Genomic DNA, 17,500 nt, shown 5'->3' with positions numbered 1-17,500 from the left:
AAGGGCAAGAAGGTAGAGACGACAATACATCACGCAAAGCAGCCACAACTGTCAGTAAGAGTGTCCATGATTGAGTCTTTGAATGAAGAGATTGAGATAAAACTGTCCAGTTTGAGTGTTTGTTGCAGCTCGTTCCAGTCGCTAGCTGCAGCGAACTGAAAAGAGGAGCGACCAAGGGATGTGTGTGCTTTGGGGACCTTTAACAGAATGTGACTGGCAGAACGGATGTTGTATGTGGAGGATGAGGGCTGCAGCAGGTGTCTTATATATGGGGAAGTGAGCCTTAAGAGGGTTTTATAAATAAGCTTCAACCAGTGGGTCTTGCGACGGGTACACAGAGATGACCAGTTTACAGAGGAGTATAGAGTGCAGTGATGTGTCCTATAAGGAACATTGGTGGAAAATCTGATGGCCAAATGGTAACGAACATCTAGTCGCTCGAGAGCACCCTTACCTGCCGACCTATAAATTATGTCTCCGTAATCTGGCATGGGTAGGATAGTTATCTGAATCAGGGTTAGTCTGGCAGCTGGGGTGAAAGTGGAGCGATTACGAGGGAGGGATAGGAAGACACAGCCTGTCATTGTCCTGTTATTGTGTATAATGGCCACTAGAGGGAGACAGAGCCTGTCATTGTCCTGTTATTGTGTATAATGGCCACTAGAGGGAGACAGAGCCTGTCATTGTCCTGTTATTGTGTATAATGGCCACTAGAGGGAGACAGAGCCTGTCATTGTCCTGTTATTGTGTATAATGGCCACTAGAGGGAGACAGTACCTGTCATTGTCCTGTTATTTTGTATAATGGCCACTAGAGGGAGACAGTACCTGTCATTGTCCTGTTATTTTGTATAATGGCCACTAGAGGGAGACAAAGCCTGTCATTTCTTTTGAACTTTTTTAAAATTATTATTATTAAAATTATTATTATTATTATTTTATTTTTTTAAACCTTTATTTAACTTATTTAAGTCAGTTAAGAACACATTTTTATTTTCAATGACGGCCTAGGAACAGTGGGTTAACTGCCTGTTCAGGGGCAGAACGACAGATTTGTACTTTGCCAGCTCGGGGATTTGATCCAGGAACCTTTCGGTTACTGGCCCAACACTCTAACCACTAGGCTGCCGTCATTGTAACGGCCACTAGAGGGGGACATAGCCTGTTATTGTCAATCAATTACAGGTACTGCATTCTAGATATAGTATTACTCAACTAACATACACAACCAACAATTGTGTGCGTGGGTCTGATTGTGTGTGTGTGCGTGTGTTTGTGTCTGTATGTGTGTGTGTGTGTGTGTGTGTGTGTGTAGGCCCAACAGTGCTGGAGGTATTTAACACCCTGTTGAAACAGTTGAGGCTGAGTGTGGACTATGAACTGACTGGAAGCTGTGACCCGTATTGCAACAACACGACAACTACTGACCAGGAGAGGCAACTACAGGAGGCTGTCATCAAGACCATCGGTCAGTAGGGGTGTGTGTGTGTGTGTGTGTGTCCTCACAAGGAAAGTAAAAAAAAAATCTGACAAGTTTCTCCCCAAAAGGAAAAAGGCTTCAGTAGGGTTAGGGGTTAGGTTAGTGGTCACGGTGTGGGGTGTGGGGTGTGGGGTTAAGATTAGGGTTAGGGGTTAGGTTAGTGGTCACGGTGTGGGGTGTGGGGTGTGGGGTTAAGATTAGGTTTAGGGGTTAGGTTAGTGGTCACGGTGTGGGGTGTGGGGTTAAGATTAGGGTTAGGGGTTAGGTTAGTGGTCACGGTGTGGGGTGTGGGGTGTGGGGTTAAGATTAGGGTTAGGCGTTAGTGGTCACGGTGTGGGGTGTGGGGTGTGGGGTTAAGATTAGGGTTAGGGGTTAGGTTAGTGGTCACGGTGTGGGGTGTGGGGTGTGGGGTTAAGATTAGGGTTAGGGGTTAGTGGTCACGGTGTGGGGTGTGGGGTGTGGGGTTAAGATTAGGGTTAGGGGTTAGGTTAGTGGTCACGGTGTGGGGTGTGGGGTGTGGGGTTAAGATTAGGGTTAGGGGTTAGTGGTCACGGTGTGGGGTGTGGGGTGTGGGGTTAAGATTAGGGTTAGGGGTTAGGTTAGTGGTCACGGTGTGGGGTGTGGGGTGTGGGGTTAAGATTAGGGTTAGGGGTTAGTGGTCACGGTGTGGGGTGTGGGGTGTGGGGTTAAGATTAGGGTTAGGGGTTAGGTTAGTGGTCACGGTGTGGGGTGTGGGGTGTGGGGTTAAGATTAGGGTTAGGGGTTAGGTTAGTGGTCACGGTGTGGGGTTAAGATTAGGGTTAGGGGTTAGGTTAGTGGTCACGGTGTGGGGTTAAGATTAGGGTTAGGGGTTAGGTTAGTGGTCACGGTGTGGGGTTAAGATTAGGGTTAGGGGTTAGGTTAGTGGTCACGGTGTGGAGTGTGGGGTGTGGGGTTAAGATTAGGGTTAGGGGTTAGGTTAGTGGTCACGGTGTGGGGTTAAGATTAGGGTTAGGGGTTAGGTTAGTGGTCACGGTGTGGGGTGTGGGGTGTGGGGTTAATATTAGGGTTAGGGGTTAGGTTAGTGGTCACGGTGTGGGGTGTGGGGTGTGGGGTTAAGATTAGGGTTAGGGGTTAGGTTAGTGGTCACGGTGTGGGGTTAAGATTAGGGTTAGGGGTTAGGTTAGTGGTCACGGTGTGGGGTTAAGATTAGGTTTAGGGGTTAGGTTAGTGGTCACAGTGTGGGGTGTGGGGTGTGGGGTTAAGATTAGGGTTAGGGGTTAGGTTAGTGGTCACGGTGTGGGGTTAAGATTAGGGTTAGGGGTTAGGTTAGTGGTCACGGTGTGGGGTTAAGATTAGGTTTAGGGGTTAGGTTAGTTGTCACGGTGTGGGGTGTGGGGTGTGGGGTTAAGATTAGGGTTAGGGGTTAGGTTAGTGGTCACGGTGTGGGGTGTGGGGTGTGGGGTTAAGATTAGGGTTAGGGGTTAGGTTAGTGGTCACGGTGTGGGGTGTGGGGTGTGGGGTTAAGATTAGGGTTAGGGGTTAGGTTAGTGGTCACGGTGTGGGGTGTGGGGTGTGGGGTTAAGATTAGGGTTAGGGGTTAGGTTAGTGGTCACGGTGTGGGGTGTGGGGTGTGGGGTGTGGGGTTAAGATTAGGGTTAGGGGTTAGTGGTCACGGTGTGGGGTGTGGGGTGTGGGGTTAAGATTAGGGTTAGGGGTTAGTGGTCACGGTGTGGGGTGTGGGGTTAAGATTAGGGTTAGGGGTTAGTGGTCACGGTGTGGGGTGTGGGGTGTGGGGTTAAGATTAGGGTTAGGGGTTATGTTAGTGGTCACGGTGAGGTGTGGGGTGTGGGGTTAAGATTAGGGTTAGGGGTTAGGTTAGTGGTCATGGTGTGGGGTGTGGGGTGTGGGGTTAAGATTAGGGTTAGGGGTTAGTGGTCACGGTGTGGGGTGTGGGGTGTGGGGTTAAGATTAGGGTTAGGGGTTAGTGGTCACGGTGTGGGGTGTGGGGTGTGGGGTTAAGATTAGGGTTAGGGGTTAGGTTAGTGGTCACGGTGTGGGGTGTGGGGTGTGGGGTTAAGATTAGGGTTAGGGGTTAGGTTAGTGGTCACGGTGTGGGGTGTGGGGTGTGGGGTTAAGATTAGGGTTAGGGGTTAGTGGTCACGGTGTGGGGTGTGGGGTTAAGATTAGGGTTAGGGGTTAGGTTAGTGGTCACGGTGTGGGGTGTGGGGTGTGGGGTTAAGATTAGGGTTAGGGGTTAGGTTAGTGGTCACGGTGTGGGGTTAAGATTAGGGTTAGGGGTTAGGGGTTAGTGGTCACGGTGTGGGGTGTGGGGTTAAGATTAGGGTTAGGGGTTAGGTTAGTGGTCACGTGTGGGGTTAAGATTAGGGTTAGGGGTTAGGTTAGTGGTCACGGTGTGGGGTTAAGATTAGGGTTAGGGGTTAGGTTAGTGGTCACGGTGTGGGGTGTGGGGTGTGGGGTTAAGATTAGGGTTAGGGGTTAGGTTAGTGGTCACGGTGTGGGGTGTGGGGTGTGAGGTGTGGGGTGTGGGGTTAAGATTAGGTTTAGGGGTTAGGTTAGTGGTCACGGTGTGGGGTGTGGGGTTAAGATTAGGTTTAGGGGTTAGGTTAGTGGTCACGGTGTGGGGTGTGGGGTGTGGGGTTAAGATTAGGGTTAAGGGTTAGGTTAGTTGTCACGGTGTGGGGTGTGGGGTGTGGGGTTAAGATTAGGTTTAGGGGTTAGGTTAGTGGTCACGGTGTGGGGTTAAGATTAGGGTCAGGGGTTAGAGAAAAAGGATGGGAATCAATTGTTTTGTCCCTACAAGGATAGTACAACAAACGTGTGTGTGTGTGTGTGTGTGTGTGCGTGTGTGCGTGCGTGCGTACGTGTGTGTGTGTGCTCGTTTGTGGGCATATCTTGATACTCTGTACGTGTTCTGTCCTTCCAGGATCCTTTGCCAACACGTTGCCGATCTACCAGAGGGCAGAGGTCATGCTGTTCATCATGGGGAAGATCCCTGTTCCTGGGATATACCCTGCCCTGGGCTCACCTATCGCCGGGTAGGTCACTATCAGAATGAATTCATGCATGTAAGCAAGCCTTCGACATGGAAACCTTGTCTGAGGTAGAATGGCCTGTAGGGGCAGGAGTTTATATCCTGTTTCTGTAGGGAGACAGCTTGATGTACCAGGACACCGCCTGGACAGGACACTAGTCTGTCTCCTGTTTCTGTAGTGAGGCAGGACACTAGTCTATCTCCTGTTTCTGTAGTGAGACAGCTTGATGTACCAGGACACCCCCTGGACAGGACACTAGTCTATATCCTGTTTCTGTAGTGAGGCAGCTTGATGTACCAGGACACCCCCTGGACAGGACACTAGTCTGTCTCCTGTTTCTGTAGTGAGGCAGGACACTAGTCTGTCTCCTGTTTCTGTAGTGAGGCAGGACACTAGTTTATATCCTGTTTCTGTCGTGATAGACAGCTTGATGTACCAGGACACCCCCTGGACAGGACACTAGTCTGTCTCCTGTTTCTGTAGTGAGACAGCTTGATGTACCAGGACACCCCCTGGACAGGACACTAGTCTGTCTCCTGTTTCTGTAGTGAGGCAGGACACTAGTCTATCTCCTGTTTCTGTAGTGAGGCAGCTTGATGTACCAGGACACCCCCTGGACAGGACACTAGTCTATCTCCTGTTTCTGTAGTGAGGCAGCTTGATGTACCAGGACACCCCCTGGACAGGACACCCCCTGGACAGAACACTAGTCTATCTCCTGTTTCTGTAGTGAGGCAGCTTGATGTACCAGGACACCCCCTGGACAGGACACTAGTCTGTCTCCTGTTTCTGTAGTGAGGCAGGACACTAGTCTGTCTCCTGTTTCTGTAGTGAGGCAAGACACTAGTCTATATCCTGTTTCTGTCGTGATAGACAGCTTGATGTACCAGGACACCCCCTGGACAGGACACTAGTCTGTCTCCTGTTTCTGTAGTGAGGCAGCTTGATGTACCAGGACACCCCCTGGACAGGACACCCCCTGGACAGGACACTAGTCTGTCTCCTGTTTCTGTAGAGTGAGACAGCTTGATGTACCAGGACACCCCCTGGACAGGACACTAGTCTGTCTCCTGTTTCTGTAGAGTGAGACAGCTTGATGTACCAGGACACCCCTTGGACAGGACACTAGTCTGTCTCCTGTTTCTGTAGTGAGACAGCTTGATGTACCAGGACACCCCCTGGACAGGACACCAGTCTATATCCTGTTTCTGTAGTGAGGCAGCTTGATGTACCAGGACACCCCCTGGACAGGACACTAGTCTGTCTCCTGTTTCTGTAGTGAGACAGCTTGACGTACCAGGACACCCCCTGGACAGGACACTAGTCTGTCTCCTGTTTCTGTAGTGAGACAGCTTGATGTACCAGGACACCCCCTGGACAGGACACTAGTCTATATCCTGTTTCTGTCATGTTAGACAGCTTTTGTTGCGTACGTTTCCAGATACTGTACTGTTTTTTGTAACGACGCTGTCGTTGTGTTGGTGACAAGCAAAACCATCAAAGTTGATAAGAGGCTGAAAAGCGGCACCTTGTATGAAACTGCACTGTGAAATGGTGTTGGTTTTGAATTCCAATCCATGATTTGAGTGATTGTAGCAGCTCTCTCTCTCTCTCTCTCTCTCTCTCTCTCTCTCTCTCTATATATATATATATATATATATATATATATATATATATATATATATATATATATATATATATATATATATATATATATCAGGTTTGAAGGCAGTAGGATGATCCAAGTCATGCTGTTGAAGTCTTTACTGCAGGTGAGATATACATTATACTCATTGTTCAAAGCAGGGTAGAAGTCAATTCAGGAAGTAAACTGACATTACAGTAAAACAATTGAAAAAAAAAATCATGTATTTTCAATTGACCAGAAGAACCAGACAAGAAACTGAAAAGTAAAAAAATATATTTTCAAAAGTTGTAGATTTTTTTTGTAAATCACTGCCTTAATTGACTGCCTTAATTGACTGCCTTAATTGACTGCCTTAATTGACTGCCTTAATTGACTGCCTTAATTGACTGCCTTAATTGACTGCCTTCAATTGAAATGACTACAAGCCTGATACAGAGATTATATATAATGTTCTACATGTCGAAATGCTAGCTGTGAAGCAGAAGTTAGAGAAGGGGAGATAACCAATGGTAGCAGAGGTTAGAGAGGAAGAGATAACCAATGGTAGCAGAGGTTAGAGAGGGGGAGATAACCAATGGTAGCAGAGGTTAGAGAGGAAGAGATAACCAATGGTAGCAGAGGTTAGAGAGGGGGAGATAACCAATGGTAGCAGAGGTTAGAGAGGAAGAGATAACCAATGGTAGCAGAAGTTAGAGAGGAAGAGATAACCAATGGTAGCAGAGGTTAGAGAGGAAGAGATAACCAATGGTAGCAGAGGTTAGAGAGGAAGAGATAACCAATGGTAGCAGAGGTTAGAGAGGGGGAGATAACCAATGGTAGCAGAGGTTAGAGAGGAAGAGATAACCAATGGTAGCAGAGGTTAGAGAGGGGGAGATAACCAATGGTAGCAGAAGTTAGAGAGGAAGAGATAACCAATGGTAGCAGAGGTTAGAGAGGGGGAGATAACCAATGGTAGCAGAGGTTAGAGAGGGGGAGATAACCAATGGTAGCATCAATTAGGGAGGGGGAGATAACCAATGGTAGCAGAGGTTAGAGAGGAAGAGATAACCAATGGTAGCAGAGGTTAGAGAGGGGGAGATAACCAATGGTAGCATCAATTAGGGAGGGGGAGATAACCAATGGTAGCAGAGGTTAGAGAGGAAGAGATAACCAATGGTAGCAGAGGTTAGAGAGGGGGAGATAACCAATGGTAGCATCAATTAGGGAGGGGGAGATAACCAATGGTAGCAGAGGTTAGAGAGGAAGAGATAACCAATGGTAGCAGAGGTTAGAGAGGGGGAGATAACCAATGGTAGCATCAATTAGGGAGGGGGAGATAACCAATGGTAGCAGAGGTTAGAGAGGAAGAGATAACCAATGGTAGCAGAGGTTAGAGAGGGGGAGATAACCAATGGTAGCATCAATTAGGGAGGGGGAGATAACCAATGGTAGCAGAGGTTAGAGAGGAAGAGATAACCAATGGTAGCAGAGGTTAGAGAGGGGGAGATAACCAATGGTAGCATCAATTAGGGAGGGGGAGATAACCAATGGTAGCAGAGGTTAGAGAGGAGGAGAAAACCAATGGTAGCAGAGGTTAGAGAGGAGGAGAAAACCAATGGTAGCATCAATTAGGGAGGGGGAGATAACCAATGGTAGCATCAATTCGGGAGGGGGAGATAACCAATAGTATAGCTATTGTCATTGGTCATATTCCCCTCTGTTACTAATGTTATTGCTAAGACCATAGACCTTAACCCTAACATGGCTCTCTCTCTCTCTCTCTCTCTCTCTCTCTCTCTCTCTCTCTCTCTCTTACTCTCTCCCTCTCTTACTCTCTCTGTCTCTTTCTCTCTCTTACTCTCTCTCTCTCTCTCTCTCTCTCTCTCTCTCTCTCTCTTACTCTCTCCCTCTCTTACTCTCTCTGTCTCTTTCTCTCTCTTACTCTCTCTCTCTCTCTCTCTCTCTCTCTCTCTCTCTTCCTCCTCTTCCTCCTCCTCCCCTAGGTGACAGAGCGGTATGAGAGTAGTAACATGTTGGCAGCTCTGCCCTCGTCCTTCTTGGAGCCTCTCCTCTCCTTCACTCTGATGGAAGATCCTGAGATACGACTGCTGGTACTCTCCATACTCATCAGCCTCATAGACAGACACCAGAACACACACAAGTTCACTTTCCTCAGGTCAGTGTTACACAAACAAACTCACTCACAGTTTTATGTTTAGTTGTTGAGAAGCAGCCAGGTTGTGACGTGATGTGTGTGTGTGTCCCTTGTCTCTCTCCATCTCCATTTCTCTCCATCTCATTTGTTTTCTCACTCTCCTCAGCATCCTTTCAGATATCTCAGTTCTCAAGCTGAAGATGGACAAGTGTTCCAGACAGGACAACCTCTTCATGAAGAAGGTGTGTGTTTTTGCTGTCATGATTGCCGTAAAGTTCACAACAATGTAACCTCCTGTAAATGCACTTTAACTAAACTCTTCTCCTCTTACGAAAGATGAATGGTTGTAAAGTGTTGTAAAATTTGCTGTGTGTGTAGCATGGCCAGCGTCTCTACAGACACATCTTCCTGACTTGTTCAGAAGAGAACAGTGGGCGGAGCCACTACCAGGCTCTCTACACCCTATTGGCTCTCCTCAGCGTGGAACTGGCCAATGAGGAAGTGGTGGTGGACCTGATACGCCTGGCCCTCGCACTGCAGGTAAACACACACACACACATGCACACATGCACACATACATACACACACACACACACACACACACACACACACACACACACACACACACACACACACACACACACACACACACACACACACACACACACACACATGAGCAACACCATGAGCAACACCATGACCAACACCATGACGTGCATCATGACCAACACCATGACCTGCATCATGACCAACACCATGACCAACACCATGACCTGCATCATGACCTGCATCATGACCAACACCATGACCTGCATCATGACCAACACCATGACCTGCATCATGACCAACACCATGACCTGCATCATGACCACCATCATGACCTGCATCATGACCAACACCATGACCTGCATCATGACCACCATCATGACCTGCATCATGACCAACACCATGACCTGCATCATGACCAACACCATGACCAACACCATGACCTGCATCATGACCAACACCATGACCTGCATCATGACCAACACCATGACCTGCATCATGACCAACACCATGACCTGCATCATGACCAACACCATGACCAACACCATGACCTGCATCATGACCAACACCATGACCTGCATCATGACCAACACCATGACCAACACCATGACCTGCATCATGACCAACACCATGACCTGCATCATGACCAACACCATGACCAGAACCATGACCAACACCATGACCAACACCATGACCTGCATCATGACCAACACCATGACCTGCATCATGACCAACACCATGACCTGCATCATGACCAACACCATGACCTGCATCATGACCAACACCATGACCTGCATCATGACCAACACCATGACCTGCATCATGACCAACACCATGACCACCATCATGACCACCATCATGACCAACATCATGACCAGCACCATGACCACCATCATGACCAACATCATGACCAACACCATGACCTGCATCATGACCAAAACCATGACCTGCATCATGACCAACACCATGACCTGCATCATGACAAACACCATGACCAACACCATGACCTGCATCATGACCTGCATCACGACCAACACCATGACCAGAACCATGAGCAGCATCATGACCGACACCATGACCAGAACCATGACCAGCATCATGACCGACACCATGACCAGAACCATGACCAGCATCATGACCACCATCATGACCGACACCATGACCAACACCATGACCAGAACCATGTCCAGCATCATGACCGACACCATGACCAGAACCATGACCAGCATCATGACCAACACCATGACCAGAACCATGACCACCATCATGACCGACACCATGACCAACACCATGACCAGAACCATGACCAACACCATGACCAGAACAATGACCACCACCATGACCAACACCATGACCAGCATCATGACCAGAACCATGACCAGCATCATGACCAACACCATGACCAGAACCATGACCAACACCATGACCAGAACCATGACCAGAACCATGACCAACACCATGACCAGAACCATGACCAACACCATGACCAGAACCATGACCGACACCATGACCAGAACCATGACCAGCATCATGACCGACACCATGACCAGAACCATGACCAGCATCATGACCACCATCATGACCGACACCATGACCTGCACCATGACCAACACCATGACCAGAACCATGTCCAGCATCATGACCGACACCATGACCAGAACCATGACCAGCATCATGACCAACACCATGACGAGAACCATGACCACCATCATGACCGACACCATGACCTGCACCATGACCAACACCATGACCAACACCATGTCAAGCATCATGACCACCATCATGACTGACACCATGACCTGCACCATGACCAACACCATGACCAACACCATGACCAGAACCATGACCACCACCATGACCAGAACCATGACCAACACCATGACCAGAACCATGACCAACACCATGACCAGAACCATGACCAACACCATGACCAGAACCATGACCACCACCATGACCTGCATCATGACCAACACCATGACCACCATCATGACCACCATCATGACCAACATCATGACCAGCACCATGACCACCATCATGACCAACATCATGACCAACACCATGACCTGCATCATGACCAACACCATGACCTGCATCATGACCAACACCATGACCTGCATCATGACCAACACCATGACCACCATCATGACCACCATCATGACCAACATCATGACCAGCACCATGACCACCATCATGACCAACATCATGACCAACACCATGACCTGCATCATGACCAAAACCATGACCTGCATCATGACCAACACCATGACCTGCATCATGACAAACACCATGACCAACACCATGACCTGCATCATGACCTGCATCACGACCAACACCATGACCAGAACCATGAGCAGCATCATGACCGACACCATGACCAGAACCATGACCAGCATCATGACCGACACCATGACCAGAACCATGACCAGCATCATGACCACCATCATGACCGACACCATGACCAACACCATGACCAGAACCATGTCCAGCATCATGACCGACACCATGACCAGAACCATGACCAGCATCATGACCAACACCATGACCAGAACCATGACCACCATCATGACCGACACCATGACCAACACCATGACCAGAACCATGACCAACACCATGACCAGAACAATGACCACCACCATGACCAACACCATGACCAGCATCATGACCAGAACCATGACCAGCATCATGACCAACACCATGACCAGAACCATGACCAACACCATGACCAGAACCATGACCAGAACCATGACCAACACCATGACCAGAACCATGACCAACACCATGACCAGAACCATGACCGACACCATGACCAGAACCATGACCAGCATCATGACCGGCACCATGACCAGAACCATGACCAGCATCATGACCACCATCATGACCGACACCATGACCTGCACCATGACCAACACCATGACCAGAACCATGTCCAGCATCATGACCGACACCATGACCAGAACCATGACCAGCATCATGACCAACACCATGACGAGAACCATGACCACCATCATGACCGACACCATGACCTGCACCATGACCAACACCATGACCAACACCATGTCAAGCATCATGACCACCATCATGACTGACACCATGACCTGCACCATGACCAACACCATGACCAACACCATGACCAGAACCATGACCACCACCATGACCAGAACCATGACCAACACCATGACCAGAACCATGACCAACACCATGACCAGAACCATGACCAACACCATGACCAGAACCATGACCACCATCATGACCGACACCATGACCAACACCATGACCAGAACCATGACCAGCATCATGACCAACACCATGACCAGAACCATGACCACCATCATGACCGACACCATGACCAACACCATGACCAGAACCATGACCAACACCATGACCAGAACCATGACCAACACCATGACCAGAACCATGACCAACACCATGACCAGAACCATGACCAACACCATGACCAGAACCATGACCGACACCATGACCAGAACCATGACCAACACCATGACCAGAACCATGACCGACACCATGACCAGAACCATGACCAACACCATGACCAGAACCATGACCAACACCATGACCAGAACCATGACTAACACCATGACCAGAACCATGACCGACACCATGACCAGAACCATGACTAACACCATGACCAGAACCATGACCGACACCATGACCAGAACCATGACCGACACCATGACCAGAACCATGACCGACACCATGACCAGAACCATGACCAACACCTCAGAGCGACAGAAAAGCATTCAACTATTCAGATCTTGGCATTCGTGTGTAGTTGCTCTTTAACCCTTTACACTGCCTATATGGATAGTATATATATAATATGGTGCTAAATATAAATGTTTTTTCTTGGTAACAATTAGAAAATAATAGTTTGGAGATTATGGGAAAATTATTAGACTAAAATGGAGGAAACAACAGTTCACCTGACACAAGACTGGATCCAAACATTACAATGTTGATTTAGTGTGTTTTACATTTACTGTACTTTCCACCGCATTAGTTGATAACAAAATCTGGATAGGGGTCAGTAACATGACAAGAAGATTCATGGAAAATCTGGATAGGGGTCAGTAACATGACAAGAAGATTCATGGAAAATCTGGATAGGGGTCAGTAACATGACGAGAAGATTCATGGGAAATCTGGATAGGGGCAGTAACATGACGAGAAGATTCATGGAAAATCTGGATAGGGGCAGTAACATGACGAGAAGATTCATGGGAAATCTGGCCAGGGGCAGTAACATGACAAGAAGATTCATGGGAAATCTGGCCAGGGGCAGTAACATGACGAGAAGATTCATGGGAAATCTGGATAGGGGCAGTAACATGACAAGAAGATTCATGGGAAATCTGGATAGGGGCAGTAACATGACAAGAAGATTCATGGAAAATCTGGATAGGGGCAGTAACATGACAAGAAGATTCATGGGAAATCTGGGGTAGTTGCAATATAAGATAAAAACTGACAAAGGTTTTGAGTGAGAGGTCTAACTGGCGTCTCCAATTGGACACACACCTCTCCGAAGTGGGCACAGTTTTCCTTCGTAATTTCAATGGACTTTTAGAAGAGTCTAGAAGAGTCTCAATGGACTTTTATGACTCAAGGAAGAGTCTTCAATTATAATATGCTTTTTTTTAGCCTCTCCTTGCTGTGCCGTTGAGGAACTAGAGGAAGGACACTTGTTATTTTATTTGGAACACAACCCAGCAGCCCTCACACAAACGGCCCAGTATACATCTGGGTCAGGTGGGCATCATTTGAAAGCTTGTTCTATTGCCAACATGACTAGCTAATGAATAAAATACGACCTTGCAGTACTAGGCTTTCACAAGAAAATTCCAAGAAACAGACCCACAACAGACAGACAGACACACACACACACACACACACACACACACACACAGATATACATTCACACATACAACACACACTTACATAATCACATACATTTTCTAAACATTCAAAGACCTCTGGGTTCTCGTCCTGGGATCCTGTGGTATCTGATTGGCTGTCTCCCCATGTTAGGACCTGGCCTTGGCCAATGATGAGAGGCTATCTCTGTATAATCGCTGTGCTGTCCACGCCCTCTCTGCTGCCTACCTCAGCCTCATCTCTCAACTCACCACCGTCCCTGCATTCTGCCAGCACATCCAAGAAGTAAGTAGGTGTGTGTGCGTGCGTGTGTGCGTGTATGTGTGTGTGTGTGTGTGTGTGTGTGTGTGTGCGCGTGCGTGCGTGCGTGTGTGTGTGTTCATGCTGCTGTGTCCTCCCTCCCTAGGTGATAGAGCTGAGACAGAAGGAGGTACCCTACCTGCTGCCTGAAGACATCTTTATTGAAAACCCCAGGTACACATACTGTAGACACACACACACACACACATGCACGGACAAACACACACACACACACCTACTAAATAAACGCCTTTTCAAATAAACGGCTGTTTAAAATGAACGACTGTTTCAAATGAATGCCCGGTCTAAATGAATTGTTCACAAGTTTACCGTGAATTACCATAACTTGTTTACAAGATTTAATGTTTGATTTGTTGCATTAAATAATTCATTACTGGAAAAAATGATGTCATTCATCTGTTTTTATTGCCAATATGAAACTGCCAGGCATTGGCTGCTAACAGCTGAGCACTGCTAGCTAACTGGCGAGTAAAACGGGAGTACAGACCCCCAACGGGAATACAGACCCCCAACAGGTGTACAGACCTCCAACAGGTGTACAGACCTCCAACGGGAGAACAGACCTCCAACGGGAGAACAGACCTCCAACGGGAGTACAGACCCCCAACGGGAGTACAGACCTCCAACGGGAGTACAGACCCCTACCGGGAGTACAGACCTCCAACGGGAGAACAGACCCCCAACGGGAGTACAGACCCCAAACGGGAGTACAGACCCCCACCGGGAGTACAGACCCCCAACGGGAATACAGACCCTCAAATGGGAGTACAGACCCCCAACAGGAGTACAGACCCCAAACGGGAGTACAGACCCCCACCGGGAGTACAGACCTCCAACGGGAGTACAGACCCCCACCGGGAGTACAGACCCCCAACGGGAATACAGACCCTCAAATGGGAGTACAGACCCCCAACAGGAGTACAGACCCCAAACGGGAGTACAGACCCCCACCGGGAGTACAGACCTCCAACGGGAGTACAGACCCCCAACGGGAGTACAGACCCTCAAATGGGAGTACAGACCCCCAACAGGAGTACAGACCCCAAGCGGGAGTACAGACCCTCACCGGGAGTACAGACCCCCAACGGGAGTACAGACCTTCAAATGGGAGTACAGACTCCCAACAGGAGTACAGACCCCCAACAGGAGTACAGACCCCAAACGGGAGTACAGACCCCCTGTAACGGTCTGAGTGTAGTGGGTGAGGAGTCAGGCGCAGGAAGCAGAGTTCAGGGGAGTGCTATTTTAATGCACTGATAAACGCTGAACATAAGCCAACCCTCACAAAAACAAAGGGCGTACTGAACAAACAAATGCCCCAAACAGGGGGACTTAAACTGTCCAGGGAAAAACCCACAAAATGGGAAACACAAAACCCAATAGACGTGCACACAAGTACACCAAACAGACGATCACAATAATTAATCCCGCACAAGGAACCTTGACTAATAAAGCCTACTACCTAACTCAAAACAGGTGCACACAATCAACACATAAGGAGGGGGAGGAAATAATCAGTAGCAGCTAGTAGGCCGGCGACGACGACCGCCGAGCGCCACCCGAACGGGAAGGGGTGTGTCCTTCGGTCGGAGTCGTGACACCCCCACCTGGAGTACAGACCTCCAACGGGAGTACAGACCCATAACGGGGGTACAGACCCCAAACGGGAGTACAGACCCCCAACAGGAGTACAGACCTTCAACTGGAGAACAGACCTCCAACGGGAGTACAGACCCCCAACGGGAGAACAGACCCCCAAACGGAAGTACAGACCCCCAAACGGGAATACAGACCCCCAAACGGGAATACAGACTCCCAAACGAGAGTACAGACCCCAAACGGGAGTACAGACCCCCAAACGGGAGTACAGACCCCAAACGGGAGTACAGACCCCCAACAGGTGTACAGACCCCCAACAGGTGTACAGACCTCCAACGGGAGTACAGACCCCAAACGGGAGTACAGACCACCACCTGGAGTACAGACCCTCAACGGGAGTACAGACCTCCAACGGGAGTACAAACCCCAAATGAGAGTACCGTCCCCCAATGGGAGAACAGACCCCCAATGGGAGAACAGACCCCCAAAGGGAGTACAGACCCCCAACGGGAATACAGACCTCTAACGGGAGTACAGACCCCCAACGGGAGTACATACCCCCAACGAGAGTACAGACATCCAACGGGAGTATAGACCTCCAACGGGAGTACAGACCCCCAACGGGAGTACAGACCTCCAACGGGAGTACAGACCTCCAACGGGAGTACAGACCCCCAACGGGAGTACAGACCCCAAACGGGAGAGCAGACCTCTAACGGGAGTACAGACCTCTAACGGGAATACAGACCTCCAACGGGAGTACAGACCTCCAACGGGAGTACAGTCCTCCAACGGGAGTACAGACACCCAATGGGAGTACAGACCCCCAAATGGGAATACAGACCTCCAACGGGAGTACAGACCCCCAACGGGAGTACAGACCTCCAATGGGAGAACAGACCCCCTACGGGAGTACAGACCCCCTACGGGAGTACAGACCTCCAACGGGAGTGCAGACCTCCAACGGGAGTACAGATCCCCAACGGGAGTACAGACCCCAAACGGGAGTACAGACCTCTAACGGGAGTACAGACCTCCAACCGGAGTACAGTCTTCCAACGGGAGTACAGTCCTCCAATGGGAGTACAGACCTTCACCTGGAGTACAGACCCCCAATTGGAGTACAGAACCCCCAACGGGGGTACAGACCTCCAACGGGGGTACAGACCTCCAACGGGAGTACAGACCTCCAACGGGAGAACAGTCCACCAATGGGAGTACATACCTTCAAGAAATCAGCCAATCACCTTTTGGTTGCCAAAGTAAGAACTGCCGGTAATGGGGAGAAGAATTATTCAGTCAAGGAAGTTATTCTTTTGTTTTATATAGAGTCACACTAAGACACAAGAACAGTGTGTAAATTATGACACATTAGTGCAGGAAATGTATTAAAATACTGTAAGTGAATGCTGGAATTAAGAAAATTATCAAAAGCTGTGTTTGTTAAGAAAATAGAAATCTGTCTCTAAAAAATGCCTGTTATGTCCAGTGATTTAATATGAATGCCCGGGCTACTGCTAATGATAATGCTAACGATAATGTTAATCATAATGCTAATGCTAATGCTAATGTGTGTTCCCAGAGTTCCAGAGTCTCTAGAGCGAGTGGAGGGAGAGGTCTTGTTCCAGCAGTTTCAGATCGCTGAGGTGCTGGGAGGAAGTGGCTACAACATAGAAATCCTGAACACACCGTTCACACCCCAGATCACAGGTACACACACACACACACACACAGACACACACACACACACACACACACACACACACACACACACACACAGACACACACACACACACACACACCGTAGCAGACAGCAGTACGTGTCACACCGTAGCAGACAGCAGT

At 48.8% G+C, this 17,500-nt stretch overlaps 1 protein-coding gene across 5 annotated transcripts in view; it reads left to right on the top strand.

The window, feature by feature from the left end:
* The window catches only part of LOC110519577 (protein EFR3 homolog B-like), a 46,841-nt gene that overhangs the window by 22,596 nt on the left and 6,745 nt on the right, over positions 1-17,500 (top strand). For all 5 annotated transcript variants that reach the window (XM_036955224.1, XM_036955225.1, XM_036955222.1 and 2 more), the window contains 9 exons: positions 1,315-1,467; positions 4,406-4,517; positions 6,235-6,286; positions 8,145-8,317; positions 8,463-8,538; positions 8,675-8,836; positions 13,889-14,020; positions 14,142-14,209; positions 17,238-17,365. In XM_036955224.1, coding sequence (XP_036811119.1) covers positions 1,315-1,467; positions 4,406-4,517; positions 6,235-6,286; positions 8,145-8,317; positions 8,463-8,538; positions 8,675-8,836; positions 13,889-14,020; positions 14,142-14,209; positions 17,238-17,365 — 1,056 coding nt within the window. The remainder of the gene's footprint in view (positions 1-1,314; positions 1,468-4,405; positions 4,518-6,234; positions 6,287-8,144; positions 8,318-8,462; positions 8,539-8,674; positions 8,837-13,888; positions 14,021-14,141; positions 14,210-17,237; positions 17,366-17,500) is intronic.

The sequence above is a fragment of the Oncorhynchus mykiss genome, chromosome 19, assembly GCF_013265735.2.
Source record: "Oncorhynchus mykiss isolate Arlee chromosome 19, USDA_OmykA_1.1, whole genome shotgun sequence".
Taxonomy (NCBI): domain Eukaryota; kingdom Metazoa; phylum Chordata; class Actinopteri; order Salmoniformes; family Salmonidae; genus Oncorhynchus; species Oncorhynchus mykiss.
Note: the sequence above shows the minus strand (reverse complement) of the source record. Positions and strands in the feature narration are given on the sequence as shown.